This window comes from Procambarus clarkii, chromosome 67, assembly GCF_040958095.1.
Source record: "Procambarus clarkii isolate CNS0578487 chromosome 67, FALCON_Pclarkii_2.0, whole genome shotgun sequence".
NCBI classification, from domain to species: Eukaryota; Metazoa; Arthropoda; class Malacostraca; order Decapoda; family Cambaridae; genus Procambarus; species Procambarus clarkii.
This window is the reverse complement of record NC_091216.1, coordinates 24,512,451-24,533,457: the sequence shown is the minus strand read 5'-3', so window position 1 is coordinate 24,533,457 and position 21,007 is coordinate 24,512,451. Positions and strand designations below refer to the sequence as shown.

At 42.5% G+C, this 21,007-nt stretch overlaps 1 protein-coding gene across 2 annotated transcripts in view; it reads left to right on the top strand.

Moving 5' to 3' along the window:
* LOC123767665 (hornerin) overlaps positions 1 to 20,489 on the top strand; it is a 95,157-nt gene extending 74,668 nt beyond the window's left edge. For both annotated transcript variants that reach the window (XM_045757523.2, XM_069310481.1), the window contains 11 exons: positions 5,704 to 5,849; positions 6,156 to 6,332; positions 7,140 to 7,271; positions 7,582 to 7,750; positions 8,046 to 8,255; positions 8,735 to 8,872; positions 9,480 to 9,595; positions 10,175 to 10,371; positions 11,374 to 11,500; positions 12,043 to 12,213; positions 15,659 to 20,489. In XM_045757523.2, coding sequence (XP_045613479.2) covers positions 5,704 to 5,849; positions 6,156 to 6,332; positions 7,140 to 7,271; positions 7,582 to 7,750; positions 8,046 to 8,255; positions 8,735 to 8,872; positions 9,480 to 9,595; positions 10,175 to 10,371; positions 11,374 to 11,500; positions 12,043 to 12,213; positions 15,659 to 20,077 — 6,002 coding nt within the window. In that variant the 3' untranslated portion in view covers positions 20,078 to 20,489. The remainder of the gene's footprint in view (positions 1 to 5,703; positions 5,850 to 6,155; positions 6,333 to 7,139; positions 7,272 to 7,581; positions 7,751 to 8,045; positions 8,256 to 8,734; positions 8,873 to 9,479; positions 9,596 to 10,174; positions 10,372 to 11,373; positions 11,501 to 12,042; positions 12,214 to 15,658) is intronic.
* The last annotated feature ends 518 nt before the right edge of the window (positions 20,490 to 21,007 follow it).

Genomic DNA, 21,007 nt, shown 5'->3' with positions numbered 1-21,007 from the left:
TGTACCATTGTCAACACGCTGTCTACAAATACAAATTAAGTGTCTATCCGAAACCCGTTTATCATTCATTTATGGCCATTAATGTCAGGATATAGGGTTAGCCGGTTAGAACGCGAAATCGCCTCATACTAAAGGTAATTAAGCCAGGTCTTTAATGTTCCATGTACTGTATAGTGTTTTCTCTGATATAGCTTGTCATATATAGGATTCTGGCTTCACAGCTAGCGCACTTTTGACAGGTCAAGACGAGGATGCAAGATTATGTGCACCAGTTACTGGGTGATAGAAGCTACCTCAAAGAGGATAATTTGGTGTCTACACTCTAGTTATACCTGGTGGACTAACCTGCTGTACTATAAGAGAAGGAACCTCATCAATGTATGTAGCTATTAATGTAGTTTGATTGGCTGCATATATATTAATTTAATAAACCCCCCCTAATGTGTAGAGGATCGATTTGTGAGATTGTGAGATTATTGCAGAAATACAGTCCACTTATCATTATACAAATTGCTATCGAAGTATATAAATTAACGTAAATATAAATTCATATAAATTAAATAAAATACAGTCCACTTATCATTATACAAATTGCTATCGAAGTATATAAATTAACGTAAATATAAATTCATATAAATTAAATAAATATAAATCTCACAGGTCGGTTCCCACATTATTTGGTCCTTCGAAACCGAATTATTTGGACCTTCGGAACCGGAATATTTGGTCCTATGAACCCACATTTGGTCATCTTAGTACCGGATGAACCAGTTATCCAGTGGATTCATTAAATATACTAGTGCAGTGTTATTTAAACAAAGGCCAGCCAGTCAAAGACAGCGGCGAAGCCTCGTGGGAGCTCAGGAGCCTCCCTCAGCCCAGTTCAGCTTCGTCAGCGGTTTCATGCACACCCACAGATATTTGGTGGCGTGTTATTTCGTGAAATGACAGCGCTAATATAGAATCCAGCCAAATTAGTGACTGTATCTTCGCGATATTGTTCACGGATTTCGTGGTGTTACATTTCGCGAGAGATTATCTACGAATTTTGTGGACTTTATTTCGCGAGGTCACTAATAATATTTAATACTTCTTGATAATATTAGAAGTTTCATAGAGGCTAATTAAGAGGCTATTATCAATAATTGTGTATATTATTTCTCCAAATAGAGAATTATTTCATATATATTGCACTAGTGATCACAGTATAATATTTACTAATTGCCAACCCACAACAGGGTAGGATATGACTAGTTGAACTATTATCGTTCATCCTAGTCCCATTATTACCATAGTCAGTTGTACTATATTGATTAACCTAGCACCATTAATGAATGGTCCAGACCCTATTTTGGGTGTAATTTTTATCAACTCGAGTTGAGTTGTATATATAATAAATTACTTATGATCATTACACCTTTGAGTGATTAATTAGTGTCTCTACCATCCTAGGGTGATATAGAAGAGCTAACCTAAAGGTACTTCCAGTGACACTGGTTTATCACTCAAATCATTAGTGTGTATGATTGTATATATATAATGTGTATTAATTTTAAGTGCTAACCTCTAGTAGAGGTAGGATTATTGCCTAGTGACCACAGAATTTACCCTAGGCTACCATCAGAGCTTGTTCAGTATTATGAGCAGCCCAAGTACAAGCCCCACAAGGCTTCACCAACGAGCCAGTATGGATAATGCAGGGAGAATGAAAAGAACCCTTGCAGGTCTTAAAGGCCACTTAACAAGACAGATCAAGAAATGTGAAGATTTGTCACAACAATCGACAGTTGATTATGCTGACCTGGAAAGCTATTATCAAGCAGCTGCAGGTAAATTTGAGCAAATTAAATGTCAAATAGCAACATATGTGGCTGAACTTGCCAACACTAATTTATCAGAAACAGAAATAGACGACATTATGGTTGATCTTGCGAATTATGAAGATCACACTCAGGCCACGTTACAGCCTTATGTCAAATTAATTGCCCAGAACAAGGCAACAGCAACAACAACAACAGTTGCATCTAATACGAGTCAAGCAGAAGCTCGACTCCCTCCAATTAATTTACCCACTTTCTCAGGAAAAGATGAGGAAGATTGGGACGAATTTTGGAACAAATTCGTTGACCTTGTAGACTCAAAACAATCTTTACCAAAGAGTAGTAAATTCTCTTATTTGCAAGGCCAATTATCAGGTGAGGCTAAAACAGTAGTATCCCATCTGAGATTAACTAATGACGGCTATGATCTGGCAGTAAAACTCCTCAAGGATAATTATGCTGATCCAGAAGTAAGAACATCACATTTAGTTCATGAGCTGTTGCATTTACCCCCACCGGAGGCTTCAGCTGATTCACTCCAAGTCTTCAAGCTGGAGGTAGAATCATTGATCAATGCCCTCAGCCTGACAGCAGATACAAACGGGGCTGAGTGGGTCTTGAAAATAATTGTCCAGGAGAAAATACCTAGGGACATATTGAGACAAATGAGTGCTCATTACAATAAAAGCATCTTATCTATGAATGAAATATCTGAAGGTTTAAAGTCAGTAGTTCATCAATTACGAACACATGACAAATTAAAACCACCAAGTAAACCCTCAGAAACCAATAATAGTAAACCACAGAGTACCAAAGGTACTCCAAATCAATCTAAACAATATAATTCAACACCAAAGTGGAACAGTGGCAGTGTGGGCGTATATGCAGTGGGACCCTCCAAGCCTATAGTTACTGTGTCACCCAAGAACATGACACCAAAGGGTACAGGAAGCTATGGAACATGTTTGTTCTGCAATGAGAAACATTCAATGTACCACTGCTCTAATTTTCCTGATAGTGACGCCCGTGTTGAGCGACTCAAAGATTTGCAACATTGCACGAGGTGCCTCAGGAAACATAACATCAAGGACTGTGATACCCAATTACACACCTGTAATAGGTGTAACAAAGGTCAACACCATGCAGCATTGTGCAGAGACACCAAAACACCGTCTCCAAACCCCAAGGTGGAAGATAGCATTCCCACCACAGTACAGTACTGCAAGGTGCAACCAACAAAGAGTGTCCAATCGGCAAAGTCTAAAGGTAATACGACTTTGCCTACTGCCCAAATTACCATCCTGAATAAGAGGGCCAAGGTCCATACCCGTGGGTTGTTTGACCAAGGATCCCAAAGAACATACATCACTAAAAGGTTGGCAGATGAATTACAATTAAGGCCTGTAGCCCAGATGTCATTCAACATCTCAGGGTTTGTAACAGATGCAGGACCTCAAGTCTACCAGGTGGTACAACCATCAGTACGCTTAGGCAGGTACGTCTGTCGAGTACAAGCCATTGTGGTGGACAAAATACCAGTAGACCTACAAGTTCAAGGTCTGCGAGCAACAGCCAAATTCCTGAGAAATAGAGGAATAAAATTGGCAGATAATATTAAGACTGATCACCTCACTGACTTCGGTCTCCTTGTAGGGACAGACTATTGTCATCGATTCATCGGTAGCCCTACTAAATATCAGGGTATAACCATGTTAAACTCTGCAGGAGGTAAATTACTCTCAGGCCCAGTATCAAACCTGAGGAGACCTAAGCCTGCAGATAAACAATACCAATAGAAATCTAAATTTGTCAGCTGATTATATTTCTCCAGTAGCATTATACTAAGGAGATTACAGCTGACTATACCAACAGAGGTTGATGTTAGTATCATCATTTGAAGCTGAAGATGAGTTCATGAGGCCTCAGTGGCAAATCAGTGAACAGTAGCCTAAAACAGCTACAAGTCACTGCGACCAATGTCACTGAACCCACTGCAGTCTCAGAACCATACTTTACTTTAATGATGAGCTATTCAGTCTTCTGAATCAATTAACTAAATTAAACCCCAATAAATCTGATGACTGATTTGATACATTTATTATTTAATCAAGATGTATTCCATGGGCCTCAGTGTTTATATATCAGTGACCAGTTACCTGAAGAAACTTCAAGTTATATCTAATGTCACTGATCTCACTGCAGTCCCTGAATCATACTTGACTGTAGTACTTGATCACATCCAGTCTTCTGGGTTAAATAATATGTAATAAGGCTTGAATATTAGCCTTTCAAGAGTTGACAGGGAAATGAAATCGCATTAGACTTCTAACCCCTGCAACTCTAGTACGGGACATCCGTCCTGTACGAACAGACGCACAAATGTGTGCTTACTAACTACTAACATCAAATTAATCTAATAATTCGAAGGAGGAGTATCGGTGTTCGTCTGTTCTAAATAGGACTTCGACCCGTGAGCAGCCCCCTGGGGAATTATGTCGGAAAATCCGACACCATTTAATAATAATATCATACAGACAGATAAGAGCTGTGTTGTATAAACAAGTTACCCATAGAAAACGTAACTTGTAGTGGAATTACCGTCTAAAGAAAACGGGATATCATCACCACATACCATTATAAATTGACCAGCTATTCTGCTGGGAATTATTCTTAAATACATTAGTCTTTGGACTTTACCATCATAAAAACATCTTATATAAATTAACTTAATTATCAATATTAAAGTAGAGTAAATGTGACCCTTCTATCACCTTTGGACATCTGGACAATGTAAGCCAGGCGTCAGACTGAGGAAGGAGGGCAGCCATTGTTATACGAGACCAGAGGCTCACACGGGAGCAAATTCGGCTCCTGTTAAATTTACTTGGACGTAGTGTTATGGAACCCAAAGGTGTACCATTGTCAACACGCTGTCTACAAATACAAATTAAGTGTCTATCCGAAACCCGTTTATCATTCATTTATGGCCATTAATGTCAGGATATAGGGTTAGCCGGTTAGAACGCGAAATCGCCTCATACTAAAGGTAATTAAGCCAGGTCTTTAATGTTCCATGTACTGTATAGTGTTTTCTCTGATATAGCTTGTCATATATAGGATTCTGGCTTCACAGCTAGCGCACTTTTGACAGGTCAAGACGAGGATGCAAGATTATGTGCACCAGTTACTGGGTGATAGAAGCTACCTCAAAGAGGATAATTTGGTGTCTACACTCTAGTTATACCTGGTGGACTAACCTGCTGTACTATAAGAGAAGGAACCTCATCAATGTATGTAGCTATTAATGTAGTTTGATTGGCTGCATATATATTAATTTAATAAACCCCCCCTAATGTGTAGAGGATCGATTTGTGAGATTGTGAGATTATTGCAGAAATACAGTCCACTTATCATTATACAAATTGCTATCGAAGTATATAAATTAACGTAAATATAAATTCATATAAATTAAATAAAATACAGTCCACTTATCATTATACAAATTGCTATCGAAGTATATAAATTAACGTAAATATAAATTCATATAAATTAAATAAATATAAATCTCACAGGTCGGTTCCCACAACACTGAAGATCCAGATCCAGAACCCATTATGTGACTAACATTATTGCCACCGCCCACAGGATGGGAATGGGGGTACAGCCCCTACTTACAAAGTGGTAATGGGGGTCTATAGCCCCGGACACAGAGTTGGTATGGTGTCCACCAACATACAGGATGAATTTGCGAGTACACGATAAACTCAACCAAAACGCTTTCTTTACGGGCTATTCATGCCCATGCCACCTGTTGGGTGGCTTAATCTTCATCAATAAATCATCAACGCTTTCTCTCATGCACTGGTCTCTTCCCCTGCCGCAGTCAAACCTCTGATGAACCTGCTGGAGACGGCGGAGAGTCTAGGCGCCACCAAATGGGCCCAGTACATCAGGGAGTCCGGCCTGGCGGGGGAACTGGAGTCCGCAGCTGCCTACACACTCTTCGCCCCGACCAACGAAGCCTTTGACGTACGTGTCTAGGGAAGAGGGTGAATGGAAGGGAGGGAGTGAGGGAGAGGAGGGGAGAAAAGGCAAGGAAGTGGGTGGGGAGAGTGATTTTTTACATAATGTCGTCTTATTCTTTATCCTCTGGTTCCTGTCCACGAGACAGAATAAACGTGGGATCGCCGGACTGTTTCAAGTTTAAAGTAGTCATTGGACATTAACAGGAACAATCTCATATGAGACGAGAGACCTTCTGCAGCTATTCCGTCACTCTTACGTTGTACCTATATGCTCGTGCGCTTGTCAGTCACCCCTCTTCCTCTTCCCCAGAACCTGCGGAGGTCGCTTAGGAGCCAGATGGAGTCGTACCGCGGCAACCCCAACAATCCCATCCTACTCTACCACATCCTGCCCACCAAGCTGCTCAGCGAGGAGTTCCAGTCCAACACCATGGCCGAGACCCGTCATCAAGGTCACAACATCAGGATCAACAAGTACTCTAATGGGGTACGTACCGCCCGTTTTCTTCCTTATAAAGGGGCATAAGGTGCCCTGGTACGTGAATAAATGGGTAAGGAGCCCTCCCCATATATATATAATTAGGCACGGGTGCCCTTGTGTATAATATATATATATAATGGGTATAAGGTGCCTTTGTGTAATGTAACTAGTCGCCTGGTATAACTAATTTGAAAGATATTGTCTTAATTTCAAAGACATTTGTCGGAGATGAGCGAGATATTTGACAGCGTTGGTGTACCAGGTGACAACTTTGTGACGTCACATCCTGGAGAGTGACTCGTCTACATTCTACTCAACTACAAGTTGGGGGTTTTAACTTTTGCTCAAGTACTTTATTTTGTATAATGTTGTCTATTTTAATAATAATAAATAATAATAATTAAAATAAAAGCATGTCAAACATGTGGCTCGCGGGCTGCATGCGGCCTTTTGCAAGCACACCTGCGGCCCACACAAAGGATAGTGTAATTTGGTATATAATATAATATAATATAATAGAAAAAATATTCTGCTGTAATTTTTATTAAATGACTTCAATTAGTTGTGGTGTATGGCCCTCATGATAACATAAATGTCACCCGTATGGCCTTCTGGGGAACCCCTCAGTTTGACTCTAACTGCAATTATTAAGCCTTATTGCAGGAATAAGTAACCAATTTATTGTTTTTTTTCGAAAACTCGTGCAAAACGAGTCTCGTGGGGTTCCATCCTCTCGGTGGACACACTGCTTCCAAGTCTAAACAAATAAAAAAAATAGAAAAAATATTCAAACAGGTTGTTTGTCTCCTACAGATGACCACCATCAATTGTGCCTTGTTGATTCGCAAGGACCAACACGCTACGAACGGAGTCGTTCACCTCATCAACAACATTCTCGACCCCTCCGTGGGCATCCTGCAGAACGTGGCCGACATGGTCCTGAACGTGAGTATACCCACTGAACCTGATCTCCTGGGACGGGCATACAGAGGTCAGTTAATTTATATAGTTTCCCCAGTTCTTTGTACACTATCCGGCATAATGCAGGTCAGTTGTTGGCCTGCATATCTAGTGTCTCGCAGGGGAAACTTTTATCATTGATGTATATCAATCTTCTTCCTTCCCTGTATGTGGACTCATGTATCCATCTTGAACCAGTTTGTGTACTTATGTATCAATCTTGAACCAGTTTATGTACTCATGAATCTATATTGAACCAGTATCGATCTCATGTATCGAACTCTCCATCTCGTAGGACGGGCGGTTCTCGGTGCTGGCGGAGGTCCTGGAGAAGAGTGGCTACATCAACGTCCTGCGAACAATGCAGGACTCGATAACGATCCTCGCCCCCTCAGACGAGGCCTTCCAAAAGCTGCCCGAGTCTCGCAGGGAGAAGATCATCAACGACAGGGAAGCCAGGCTCGGTCAGTCAAATGCTGTTTAGGACTTGTAGTTTTTGGGTTGACAGAGGCGACGGGAAGAGCAGTAAGGTAGCGCGTGTTTGTTTATGCGCAGTTAACATCTTAATCTCCCGCCAAACACTGAACGTAATTCTATATTTACATGGTTACAAAGCTGTAATAACGCAATAACATTACCAAAAAAGTCATATTTCTAGGATATCATCAATTTCACCAACGAGTAGCCGTAAGAAGGATAATTTATGCAATAAATACATGAAATATCCATATGTTCAAAACCCTCCTCTCCCGGCCACAGCTCTGATCCAGAACCACGTGATTCCTCATGTTATCTGCGAGTCGGCCATCACGGGCGAGCACCGGGTCAAGACCGTCTCCGAGAACAAGCTGACCTTCAACTGCGACATCGAGGGAGCCTTCGTCGAGACCTCCAAGCTCAGGGGCAATTATAACCTGGGCAAGAACGGCATCATTCACATGATTGACGACGTTCTTCTCCCGGACAGAGGTAGGCTGCTATATACAGGCTCTTCGGGAGAGACTAAACTAGATCGAGGTGCCTCTTGGCAATCTAGTCGATGTTGCACTTCTGGTTGCTGATAACGAGGAAGGAAAACTTTAAGTTGAGACTTAAAGCTTTATTTAAGATGGCATTTCACCTGCAATGGCTTTATCATATGTCTTAACACAATAATAGACAGGAAAAACTGTAGGTGCAGTGGATGACCCGTCACTCGGTCTGTCAGATTGAGAATGTTCACAATTCTTATGTTGGCGTTTAGTCACGAGATTCCTTATGTTCCAAATGACATGTTTTGTAATGGATTTTCGAGCCGACGAAGACTTATCTAGCACCGGTGTTGCCAGATATATACCAAGTACCAGTATAGTCAGGTATACAATTAGTGGTGAAGCCAGATATACGTTCACTCTACCCCAACCACACTCATAATCTTCCCATGTTAACATGTTAATCTCCCCCTACAGCCAAAAACCTGGTGGAGCTGGCAGAGAGCCGGAAGCTCTTCACCTTCGTGGAGCTGGTGAAGAAGGCGGGGCTGGAGGAGACACTGAGCCACACAGGGGACTACACCTTCTTCGTTCCTGACGAGGCAGCGTGGTATGGTAGGTCCCCTTAGCACCTTCTGGCATTAGGGGAATTGGGTGGGTGACTCTCACGAGTCAAAGGATCTTCACAAGTATGAGAGAAACATACAAATCTAATTCTCAAGATTCCTTTGTAAGGCATTTGGAGTAGGTCACTCTGGAGTAAGGTCTTTGATTAATTTCACTGGAGTTAAGAGTGTTCAGGGAGAACAAATGATGAGCAAATTTGACATCACGTGGGAGTCGGGTCAATAATGGCTCGTTCTATGGGATTACGTGATAATCTGTTTTAATATATTCAAATAACACATTCTTCCTCACAATTATCAGCCATATATAAAGTCACCGATGCTATCCTAACATTGTATATATATATATATATATATATATATATATATATATATATATATATATATATATATATATATATATATATTGGCGTAATAAAACAATATTACGTACAACTATATCACGTGTTTTTATGATTATTCTTGCCTATATACATATATCTATAAATCTGATCCTGAGACAGCTAAATGTTTAGGCACCAGACGACAGGTTCTCATGCAACCATCCTTGTCTGAGCGGATTCATTTAATCTGTTTCATTGCTATGCTTTCTACAGCGCTCGATTCCGACGTGCTGAACGCCGCCCGGAGGGATCTGGACCTGGCGGGGCAGCTGGTGCGGTTCCACGGGGCCTATGGTCGCCACCTGACCAACGCCATCACCGATAACCAGGTGAGAGAGACGGTTAGGGAGGTAGTGAGCGAGGGAGGGATTAAATGTAGGAGGTTATCTTCTTATCTTGAGATGATTTCGGGGCTTTAGTGTCCCCGCGGCCCAGTCCTCGACCAGGCCTCCACCCCCAGGAAGCAGCCCGTGACAGCTGACTAACACCCAGGTACCTATTTTACTGCTAGGTAACAGGGGCATCGGGTGAAAGAAACTCTGCCCATTGTTTCTCGCCGGCGCCTGGGATCGAACCCAGGACCACTGGATCACAAGTCCAGCGTGCTGTCCGCTCGGCCGACCGGCTCCCCACACCACAAGAAAAATCTCTCCAGTTCATATTCCAACTTATTCTACTCAACCCCCTCAATTTTCCCGTAGTTTCCCCTCACCAGTCTTCGGCACCGAGAAATGTGCAGTAGAAGTGCATATAGACTTCTCAGTGTACATGCGACTTGATTATTCTGCATGACTCTAGTATACTTGCTGGTGGCAGGTCAGTCAGTCAGCTCTTGTGACGATCTCAACAACACTCGTGCGATTGACAGCCCAGCACCGCATCACGCCCCTCTTTCTCTCTCCCTTCAGGCCATCATGTCCCTGAACGAGAAGGATCCAGTACGCTTGCAGGTGTGGCGTCGAGCCCTCGGTGTGGAGGACGCCAAGATCACGGAGAAGGACATCGAGGCACAGAACGGCGTCATCCACATCATCAACAAGGTCATCGTGCCCTCCAACCAGTCTGTCGGGGACATCCTCAGGTCCATCCCTGACCACAGTTTCAAGTGAGTTGTGCGAGGTTATATGTTGTTTTGTTTTGTGTTTTTGTTTGTCTCAATCTTTCTCTCCTCTCTTGTTCGTAATGCCTATTATTTATGTTGTGGTTCAAATAAAACAAGATTTCATAGATAAAAAGGTCATTGTGAAGCATGACGTCACAGACAAGCGATTAAAACCTCAGTTTAGAACCAATTAAGTTCTTCTGAGACTCTTCGTTAGTGAGTGAATCCTGGCCTGGTGGAGAAATTGATAGTCTCGTATTTTTCAGGCCCGGGTTCAAATCCCCGATGATCCAGATGAGATAAATGTCCCTATACCTACAGGAGCTTATCATTCACTAGCAGCTCTCAATTCCTTCACTGGCCTGGTGAACAGGACCAGGATTAATCAAACTCTTAAGTATCCATCAACGAAACCAGTACATCTTTCCTCCTTCATGGTTACTTAGTTTGCATTTAGTTTACGAACTTGGAGTGATACGACGATTACCTTATTTTGTTCATAACAATAAAAACATCGGATCGAGAACGATCTTACAACGTTTCAAAGTCATTCTCGAAGAGTTTGAAACGTTTACTTTACAAAGTAAACGTTTCAAACCTTAAAGCTTACTGTTTAATACATACAAAGCCACTATTATCGTTGAAAGATGTACAGGTTTCGAAAGTGGACACGTAAATGCTTGACGAATCCGGGCAACGATCTCACTCCAGTCAACTAAACAATGATACCACAGTTAGTGGGGTTGTGAGCCTTTGCAGAGGAGGGAGGGAGGGGATGTTGTCCCTCTCCCCCCCCCCCCTCCTTCCTGGTAATTTCTGCCTTTTATTGTGGATGTCTTTGAATGATTCAAAATCAATATTTTCCTGTATATCTTCCTGTCTAGTAATATGTAATTTTTACCTGATTATCTGTTTATTCTTTTTGGGAGGGCTTCCTGTCTATTTAACCATTTAAGTAAGTGTTTATCTGTGCGTCTATTCACGCCGCTAACTGTCTACCTGCAGCACATTCCTCGAGGCGATAGACACGGTCACCCCCCAGGGCAGCTCCATGCTTAGTCTCGGACCTGGAGACGAGACCTTCTACACCTTCTTTGTGCCCACCGACTCTTCCTTCAGGTCCCTCGGCCAGGTAAGTGAAGAGTCATCTTCAGGTCCCTCGGCCAGGTAAGTGAAGAGCCATCTTCAGGTCCCTCGGCCAGGTGAAAAAGGTCCTTACCCTACAAGTCTTCTTGACGTGAGTATCTGAATCTCGTACCCAGTTGATGATAAACATAAAAACTATTTTTTGTTGATGGATTCCTAGCATCTCTTCCTGAAGAATTACTAATGTTAAGGAGGTTCAGATTTATTCTTCACAAATCAGTTCTTTTGACTTTTTGTTTTGTTGTAATAAACAAAAAATGAACGGATTTTCCTACTTACAAAAATCCAAATTATTTTATTGTTAAGTGTATTGTCTTACTCAGGGGAACCTATTTAAACTATTACTAATTACCCATAGATGCTAATTAATCACTTCACGTTCCTTCAATAATTCCCTTTACTCTACACCCTTATTTATAATGTATATAGAACGAGAACATAAAATTTAGCGTCAATTCTCCTAGTCTAACATTCCCTCAGTCAAATTTTCCAGCAAAAATTTCCAACTGAGTCTTAAACCTTCTGCAGGAGACACTGTCGAGGCTGAAGACTGACGAGGAATACGTGAGGGACTTGGTCAAGAGTCACGTCGCTGTCAACATGTTTCCCTCAACTTCCTTTGAAAGAAAACTTATCTACACTATCAATGGCATGGGAGGACCCTTCGATGTCACCAAGACCCACGATAACATCCTTAAGGTGAGCAGAGCATCCATTGGGTTACTGTGACTAAGTTAGTAAGGTATCCTTAAAATGATTATGGTATCCTTTAGGTTAGTATGGCATCCTCAAAATGATTATGGTATTCTTAAAATGATTATATTATCCTTTAGGTTAGTATAGTATATTTAAAATGATTATGGTATTTCTTAAGTTAGTATGATATCCTTCCAATCCCTTTGGACATCAAAGCTAAATAAGCTAAGTAAGATATCTTTTAGGTGAGGGGTATCCCTCAGGAGTTGGAACCTTATGACTAGATGACAATTTTGCATGAAACTACAACACAAATGCATAATAACATATAAGTTTCTTAATTAAGTTGTACATCCACTTTACGATATTTTTGTTTTTTAAATTTAAAACATCATTGATTGAAAAATTAAATTAACTAATATTTTAAAAGAAAAAAATACATAAAAATATTTACTTCCTGTGCTTATTAAATTTACTTCCGTTTGTTTATTAAATCTTAGAGTATTCCCAGGATTAAATTACAATTACTGTTAATCAGCAAGCTAGTGTGTGGATAACTATAATAACCCTACAATTGCTGTCAGCTTAACTCGAAACTATATCTGTTACAACGCGTTGGAATTCTTCTAATAATCTCAGAATCATTTGGTTTACTGAAAATTATAAAAACTATATATAAATGCAATATTTTATCTTGTAAACTGATGTAAAAATTATCTTTATATTTTATATTATTTAATAAAGAAAAAAAATATTAATCTCAGATTAAATTGTTATTCCAGAAAGTTTATAACACAGCTCTATTTTTGTCTCTTAATATCTCCAAAACCGTCAAAGAAAATAGGCTTAAATTTAATGTCCATTTGTGTTACAAGTGTATTATACAATGCAAACTTTCATGATAGTATCCAAACAAGTTCTTATATATACTGACGTAATATCTCATAATCTATTTCACAGGATTGCTGAATAAATATTTTTGCTTTCGTTTTAATAATTTGTTTTGTCGTGGGACAGGCAGCCTGTGTATGTATTTACGTTAGCCTTATATCGCAGCCCATCTTCCTGTTTATAGAGTACTTGTGGAAGCGATTTGGACAGTACATATAGTATATTAAATAGGTACTCCTGGGTACCAATTTACTGCTAGGTGAACAGAAGCATTAGTTGAGAGGTAATGTGCCCAACCATTTCTGTTCTGCCCCAGGATTGTACCATTTAACATATATATATATGTTAAGTGATACAACACAATATCACTTAATGCTCTTTGTGAATGTTAAATATATTTAGACTTATTAATCCACAAAATACTATTTGGATTATGATTATATTTTGTACTTGTACAACTTAGGGTTCTGTATGGCATATACACTTTTACACATTGATCACCATACAGTTAAGGGGAAACTTAAATGATGATCTATTAATGATGTACAATGTGCTTATTAATAATTATCTATTAGATTAAGGAGCCTGCATGAGACGCTATGTGTGTTAGTGGCTTTGCAGGAATGTAAAAACACCAATGTTATTTACTCCCACAAACCCAATGTACCTTCTTGTATATATAAATAAATAAACGACCAAACCACGTATCAGAAACGACGACGTTTCGGGCCGTCCTGGACCATTATCATCAAGTCCTCACACACGACTTGATGATGATCCAGGACGGACCGAAACGTCGTTGTTTCTCCATTTTTTAGTGTATGGTCTGGTCATATCTTCAACTACGTTATTGTCACTCATCGTCTCCACGGGAACATAAAATATTTCAAGCAAGTTTCAGATTCAATAATGTGTTATCAGTATAGTTTGCGGGGATTCCTTACCGTCACAAGAGTTATTGCCTTGGAATATGTCACATATATACTTATTTATAAGCGAAATAGTGACTATAAGCAATAAGTCCTATATGTGCTGTCTTGTGCGAGAGCGGGATGAATTATTATAGGTTCGAAAGATCACCTGAATCTAAGCTTACCAATTCATGAAATGGATGATGTCCATAAATTTTACATAACTGATGAAAATAATACTTTTATCTTACCTTACAAAGTATTGCTAGAATTGAGCGTAGCAATGTTAATCAACTTGATTAACGTCAGAGTTCCTATATTCCTATCGAAACCATGTTACCAAAACATATCAGTTTTATATAAATTATCTTTAGTTATTGACGTAATGCTAGCCAGATTATGCATTTTAATTTATAATTAAATTAATGTAATATTAATAATATAGTTACTGTAATATCTATAATATAATTATTGTAGTATCAATAATGTAATTATTTTATAAGTCAATAATTATTTTATGCCAATAAATTTGTTGATGTAATTTATCGTCTTGACACCCACATTAGTGCTTTCAATTTTATTTCATTTTAATAATAGAAACTCCGTAATTTTTACTTTCTCCAAGGAATGGGTTTATAGCGGTCATAAATAATATAATAATAATAAAATGTATAAGAATGTCATAATTTATATTTTGCATCTCACTTAGTTTGTCAAACAGTTCTGTCTGGCCAACACCTGCATGAACAGCTTTGCCTTTAGCTATGATAGGTACCTATGGGTGAATCTATCAATCTTCCTATCACTGGCATGACAAACAAAATGTTATTTAAATTAACTACTTTTCTTTGAGTTGTAGCTGAAAGTTGCTGAGTTCCATTTTCTGTTTAATTGTAGGCAACGAAAAACGATTCGTTGATATAAAAATGAACTCATTCCATGTTGCACTATTGTTTATTTATTTATATTCAAGCAGGTACATTGGGTTGTGAGAGTACATAACATTGGTGTTCTTACATTTTTGCAAAGAAACTAAAATGCACAGCGTTTCGGCAGGTCTAACAGGGAAATGTAAAAGTAACTTAAAGGTACAGTGAAGTAGAATTTGATTTCAACATAATAACTACAATACAAACTGATTGAATTAATTATACTGGTGCTGTTGCGTACCTTAAGTACTAAAATTGGGTGAGAGGGTAGTACAAGATACAGTGTGAGTTTGAAGAACAAGGTAAGGAACTATGAGGAGATAATTAGGTACTTTTGGGTTTTACTTTTGAATAAAGCATAGGTTCGACATTTTTTTAATTCAGTGAGTGCGTTCCAGAGACTGGGTCCTTTTATGTGCATGGAGTGTTTGGACATATTTAGTCTGACTAGGGATATCAAAGAGATATTTATTTCTAGTGTGGTGCTCATGGATTGTTTTACATCAATCAAGGAAGAGTTTCAAATCAGGATGTGTTTAATATTACGATGTGTTCCATTTTTCGGGAACAGGTTTTCGGGAACCTCGATAAACCCAATAGGAGCCTGTTAGGTTTATCGAGATCTCCTAGGATTACGCCTGTGCTTCCCTTGAATGTATGCTACAATGTTTGATAACAGTCGAAACATTATTTTAATGTTAATATTTGTATTCACAGGTAAATGGCGAAGAGGTACTCAGCTCCCACATGAGTGCTAATGGTGTCATTCACGTCATCGATAAAGTGTTTTTGCCTGAGAACTCTTACACCTACTCCACCGTCAAGAAGGTTACCACAACCACTTACAACAATGGTGGAGCAGGAGGCGGTGGAAGAGCCTCCTCCTCATCTACCTCCAGGAGGGTTTCTCATAGAACATATAAGAAAGTGACATTTGCTGAGGCTCAGGACGGTGGAGACCCCAACAACCGACTTCCAGCCTTTCATCAAGGTACTGTGAACTCTGCTAGTGCCGTCAGGAGGAAGCCTTCACGAGGGCAGTCCAGGAGGAGGACCACATCCTCCTCCTCCTCCTCTCCAGGTGTAACCACTAGTAGCACGACCTCCTTGCCAGACGACGTGAGGAGTAACCCTGCCTCCAATGGTGGCACCACCTCCCTTGAGGAGACACACCTCCAAGGCTCTGGATTCTCAGCACGTGAATCAGAAGCCCCACTGAATTCCCTCAGTAACTCACCAGCGAGTGGCCGGGACATGTATGACCTCCCAGAGCCAATTGAACCGGGACTTAAGGACGTCTACGGTTCATCTTCTGTTTCAAAAGTCTCTCAGAATAAGCCATCAGCCAATGAACCGGGACTTAAGGACGCCTACGGTTCATCTTCTGTTTCAAAAATCTCTCAGAATAGGCCATCAACCAATGAACCGGGACTTAAGGACGCCTACGGTTCATCTTCTGTTTCAAAAGTCTCACAGAATAGGCCATCAGCCAATGAACCGGATCTAAGGGACACCGACGATTTGTCTTCTGTCTCCAAAGTCTCTCAGAATAGGCCATCAACAAGTGATAGAGCACCACACGATGTCTTAGACCCCGTTGAACCGGATCTCAGACACATCTACGGTTCATCCACTGTTTCAAAAGTTCCTCAAAGTAAGCCATCAGCGCGTCGAAGAAACCCAGAGCCAATTGAACCGGGACTTAGGAACACCGACGGTTCATCTTCTGTTTTAAAAGTCTCTCAGAATAGGCCAACAGCCAATGAACCGGGATTTAAAGACGCCTACGGTTCATCTTCTGTTTTAAAAGTCTCTCAAAATAGACCTCCAGTAAGTAGCCAGGACCCATATGACGCCCCACAGACAACTGAACCTAGTCTTCGAACTGATGGTTCTTCATCTGTCACAAGAGAACCTCACAGTAGGCTCCCATCACGTGGAAGAGAACCATACGATGGTTCTAAGCCTGTTGAACAAGGTCATAGTACTGACGGTTCTTCCTCTGTCTCAAGAGAACCTCACAGTAGATTACCACCACATGGAAGAGAACCGATTGATGGTTCTGAGTCTGTTGAACCTGGTCTTAGAACTGATGGTTCTTCCTCTGCCTCAAGAGAACCTCACAGTAGGTTACCACCACGTGGAAGAGAACCATACGACGGTTCTAAGCCTGTTGAACCAGGTCTTAGTACTGATGGTTCTTCCTCTGTCTCAAGAGAACCTCACAGTAGGCTACCATCACGTGGAAGAGAACCATACGATAGTTCTAAGCCTGTTGAACCTGGTCTAAAGACCGACGGTTCTTCCTCTGTCTCAAGAGAACCTCATAGTAGGCTCCCACCACGTGGAAGAGAACCATACGATGTTTCTGAGCCTGTTGAACCAGGTCTTAGTACTGACAGTTCTTCCTCTGTCTCAAGAGAACCTCACAGTAGGCTCCCACCACGAGGAAGAGAACCGATTGATGGTTCTGAGTCTGTTGAACCTGGTCTTAGTACTGATGGTTCTTCCTCTGTCTCAAGAGAACCTCACAGTAGATTACCACCACGTGGAAGAGAACCGATTGATGGTTCTGAGTCTGTTGAACCTGGTCTTAGGACGGACAGTTCTTCTTCTGTCTCAAGAGAACCTCACAGTAGGCTCCCACCACGTGGAAGAGAACCGATTGATGGTTCTGAGTCTGTTGAACCTGGTCTTAGTACTGATGGTTCTTCCTCTGTCTCAAGAGAACCTCACAGTAGATTACCACCACGTGGAAGAGAACCGATTGATGGTTCTGAGTCTGTTGAACCTGGTCTTAGGACGGACGGTTCTTCTTCTGTCTCAAGAGAACCTCACAGTAGGCTCCCACCACGTGGAAGAGAACCATACGATGGTTCTAAGCCTGTTGAACAAGGTTATAGTACTGACGGTTCTTCTTCTGTCTCAAGAGAACCTCACAGTAGACTCCCATCACGTGGAAGAGAACCGATTGATGGTTCTAAGCCTGCTGAACCTGGTCTTAGGACTGACAGTTCTTCTTCTGTCTCAAGAGAACCTCACAGTAGGCTCCCATCACGTGGAAGAGAACCGATTGATGGTTCTGAGTCTGTTGAACCTGGTCTTAGGACGGACGGTTCTTCTTCTGTCTCAAGGGACTCTCACAATAGGTCCCCACCACGTGGAAGAGAACCGCATGATGGCTCTGAGCGTAGTGGGGCAACTGAATCCGGTCCAAGAGACAGATACGGTTCATCTTCTCTCAACACCCGCATGCCTAATAAGAACACCGAAGGCTCGTACACGGTCCGAGAAGGATCGTACGCGTCTCCTTCATATAAACCTTCCTCTGCTTCCTCTTCTTCAGCTATTTCGACCTTTGCATCTAATGCCGAAGTGACCCAAGGCGAGGCGGACGACATCGAAGTACCTCGTCATCGCGGCTCGCCTCAGTCTTCCGCCTCTTCAGGCCGTAGTCGTCCTGACTTGCATGGCGCCGATGTTCCCTCTTCCTCTCTTTCGAGCACCTACGACCTCTCAGCTACAAGGACAAGGCAGGAGGCTTCGCGTTCTCTAGGACATGGCAGACCTGACTCCCCCGATGATGCTATTTCACGTGGCTCTGGAGTAGACTCCTCAGGTATACCGGGCGTGGTATATCCTGCTGAGTCTGGTCACTCTGGAAGATCAGACTTGTCTGGAAGATCAGGCTACTCCCGTGTGACAGGCTACTCACCTGTACCAGGCCACTCAGGTAGATCAAACTATTCCAGAGGCTCTTTGTCAGGCTCTGGTTACTCTCTTGACTCTGACTCTGGGTCTGACTACACTAGTGGCTCTGGCTACTCCGAGGGCTCTGGGCACCCTGAACGCTCTGGGCATTCCGGAGGCTCTGGGCATTCCGGAGGCTCTGGGCATCATAGAGGCTCTGTACACCCTGGAGGTTCTGGGTATTCTATAGACTCTGTGCACCACAGAGGCTCTGGGCACCATGGAGATTCCGGACACCCTGGAGGCTCTGGGCACCATGGAGGTTCTGGGCATCATGGTGGTTCTGGAGACCATAGAGGTTCTGGGTATTCTAGAGGCTCTGGGCACCCTGGAGGCTCTGGTCACCCTGGAGGCTCTGGGCACCCTGAACGCTCTGGGCACCCGGGAGGCTCTGGACACCCTGGAGGCTCTGGGCACCCGGGAGGCTCTGGACACCCTGGAGGCTCTGGGCATCCGGGAGGCTCTGGGCACCCTGGAGGCTCTAGACACCTGGGAGGCTCTGGGCACCCGGGAGGCTCTGGGCACCTGGGAGGCTCTGGGTACCCTGACACTAACACCGGCGGGGCTCATGGTTTCTCCTCTTCTCGGAGGTATTCTTACAACTACTCCACCAGTCTCGGAGGCCTTCAGCCCGGCGGGCAGATAGACCTCTCACCCTCCAATTATGGCTTGGGCATTTTCACTACCAACTCTTCCGCACAAGGCAAGAACTCTGTCCGGCCAGTGACTAGCGAGGGGGGCAAGTTCAGCTATGTGGGACATCCATATGGACAAGACATAGTAGGACACACAGACACAGTCGCTGACAAGGTGAGGCCAGCACCTCTGCCCTTCATAGTCGGAGCTGAGGGCCTCAGGTCCCTTGATGGTGGTGTGGAGGGCGAGGGAAGGGTTGGTACCCGACGACATGAGTATCACTTCTCCCGCGTTCAGGAAAGAGTGCCGGGAAGTACCGATGTAAACAGCGAGATTTTGAAAAGCAGAGGCAGAAGTAGCATGAGCAGTACAACGACCAGAACCAGCACCAGCCGGAGACGGTACGGTGTGACTCGTACGGTGGTGACCTCAGGCACCCAGCCAGGGCTACCACTGGCTCACCAGCACCCTCACACATTCCCACTAGAGTCAGGTGACCTCTCCTCGAGTCGGGGTGGTAAAGGAGCCTCATCTTCTGTTTCAGCCTACGTCGCCTTCACAGGGGACGACGGTATTCACGGCGACGGCACCGACTTAGCTGAGGTCAAGTCAGGAGCAGAGACGATCATCAGCCGCAAGGAGGCGGCCGCACTCCGCAGACGCTGGCGCCGCAAACGCCATCACAAGCGTGGTGGGAAGAAACGCCGCGGCCGCAAGGGCGGGAAGAGCAAGGCCGCATCCCCTCAGTAACGACACCTTCAGAGGGGCACACTCCAGTGAGTTGTGTCCCCCCTTCCACCAGTGTGAAGATGCCAGGTGGGGCCTTTCCTCACCTGGCTTCCCACTGTAGTGAATCACTGCCTCTCTTCTTACCCTCTTCTAACCTATCTTCTTCAGTATTTTAAGAAAACATTACTTAAAAGAATATCGCATTATTTTAATACCATACAACAGCTACTTATATATTTTTTGTTGCATATTTGTTTATAAGTGTGTGAGGCCATAGTGGAGACCAGCCATGTACAGTGTAGAGACAATCATAAGTTTGAGAGACTGTTCCCGAGACCAACTCTTTACTCCGTTTGTATCCTAGTGCTTTAATGTGTGTTATAACAACCCTATTATGTATCTTTATATCTTTAATAAAACACTAAAAATGGCCTGTGATGTGTATATATCTCTCTCTCCTTGTGGTGCTTTATCATGCTCTCAGACAGACCCCAGTTTGTACGTTGCTCGACACCTTGAAAGATGGAGAAAAAACTCTTGAAAGATACACTCAGCAGGAACATGACCCCTACCAGCACTAACCAGAGGACACGCCTCACTATATACCACAAGAAGAGCACCAACTTGTTCAAGAAGAACTTCTCCGACACCAAACAGAACGATTTGAATAAGACGAAGCCAATGCCTTAACATACCACTTGGGGGGGACTGTCAACCTCAACGATCTCAATACATAGGCAAGACAATAAAGATCTCTATCTCAAGTCACCTAACGCCGCACACGAAAGAAGGCTCACTGAGGGGGTCACATCTGGTCGACACACAACCAGACACCGTCAGAGATATCCTGACCAGCAAGCACCGTGATGATAAACAAAGTCAACAACAGATTAAACACATTTGATGTCCTGCATCTAAAACAGTTTCATTCAGCCATCACCAGTCAAGAGC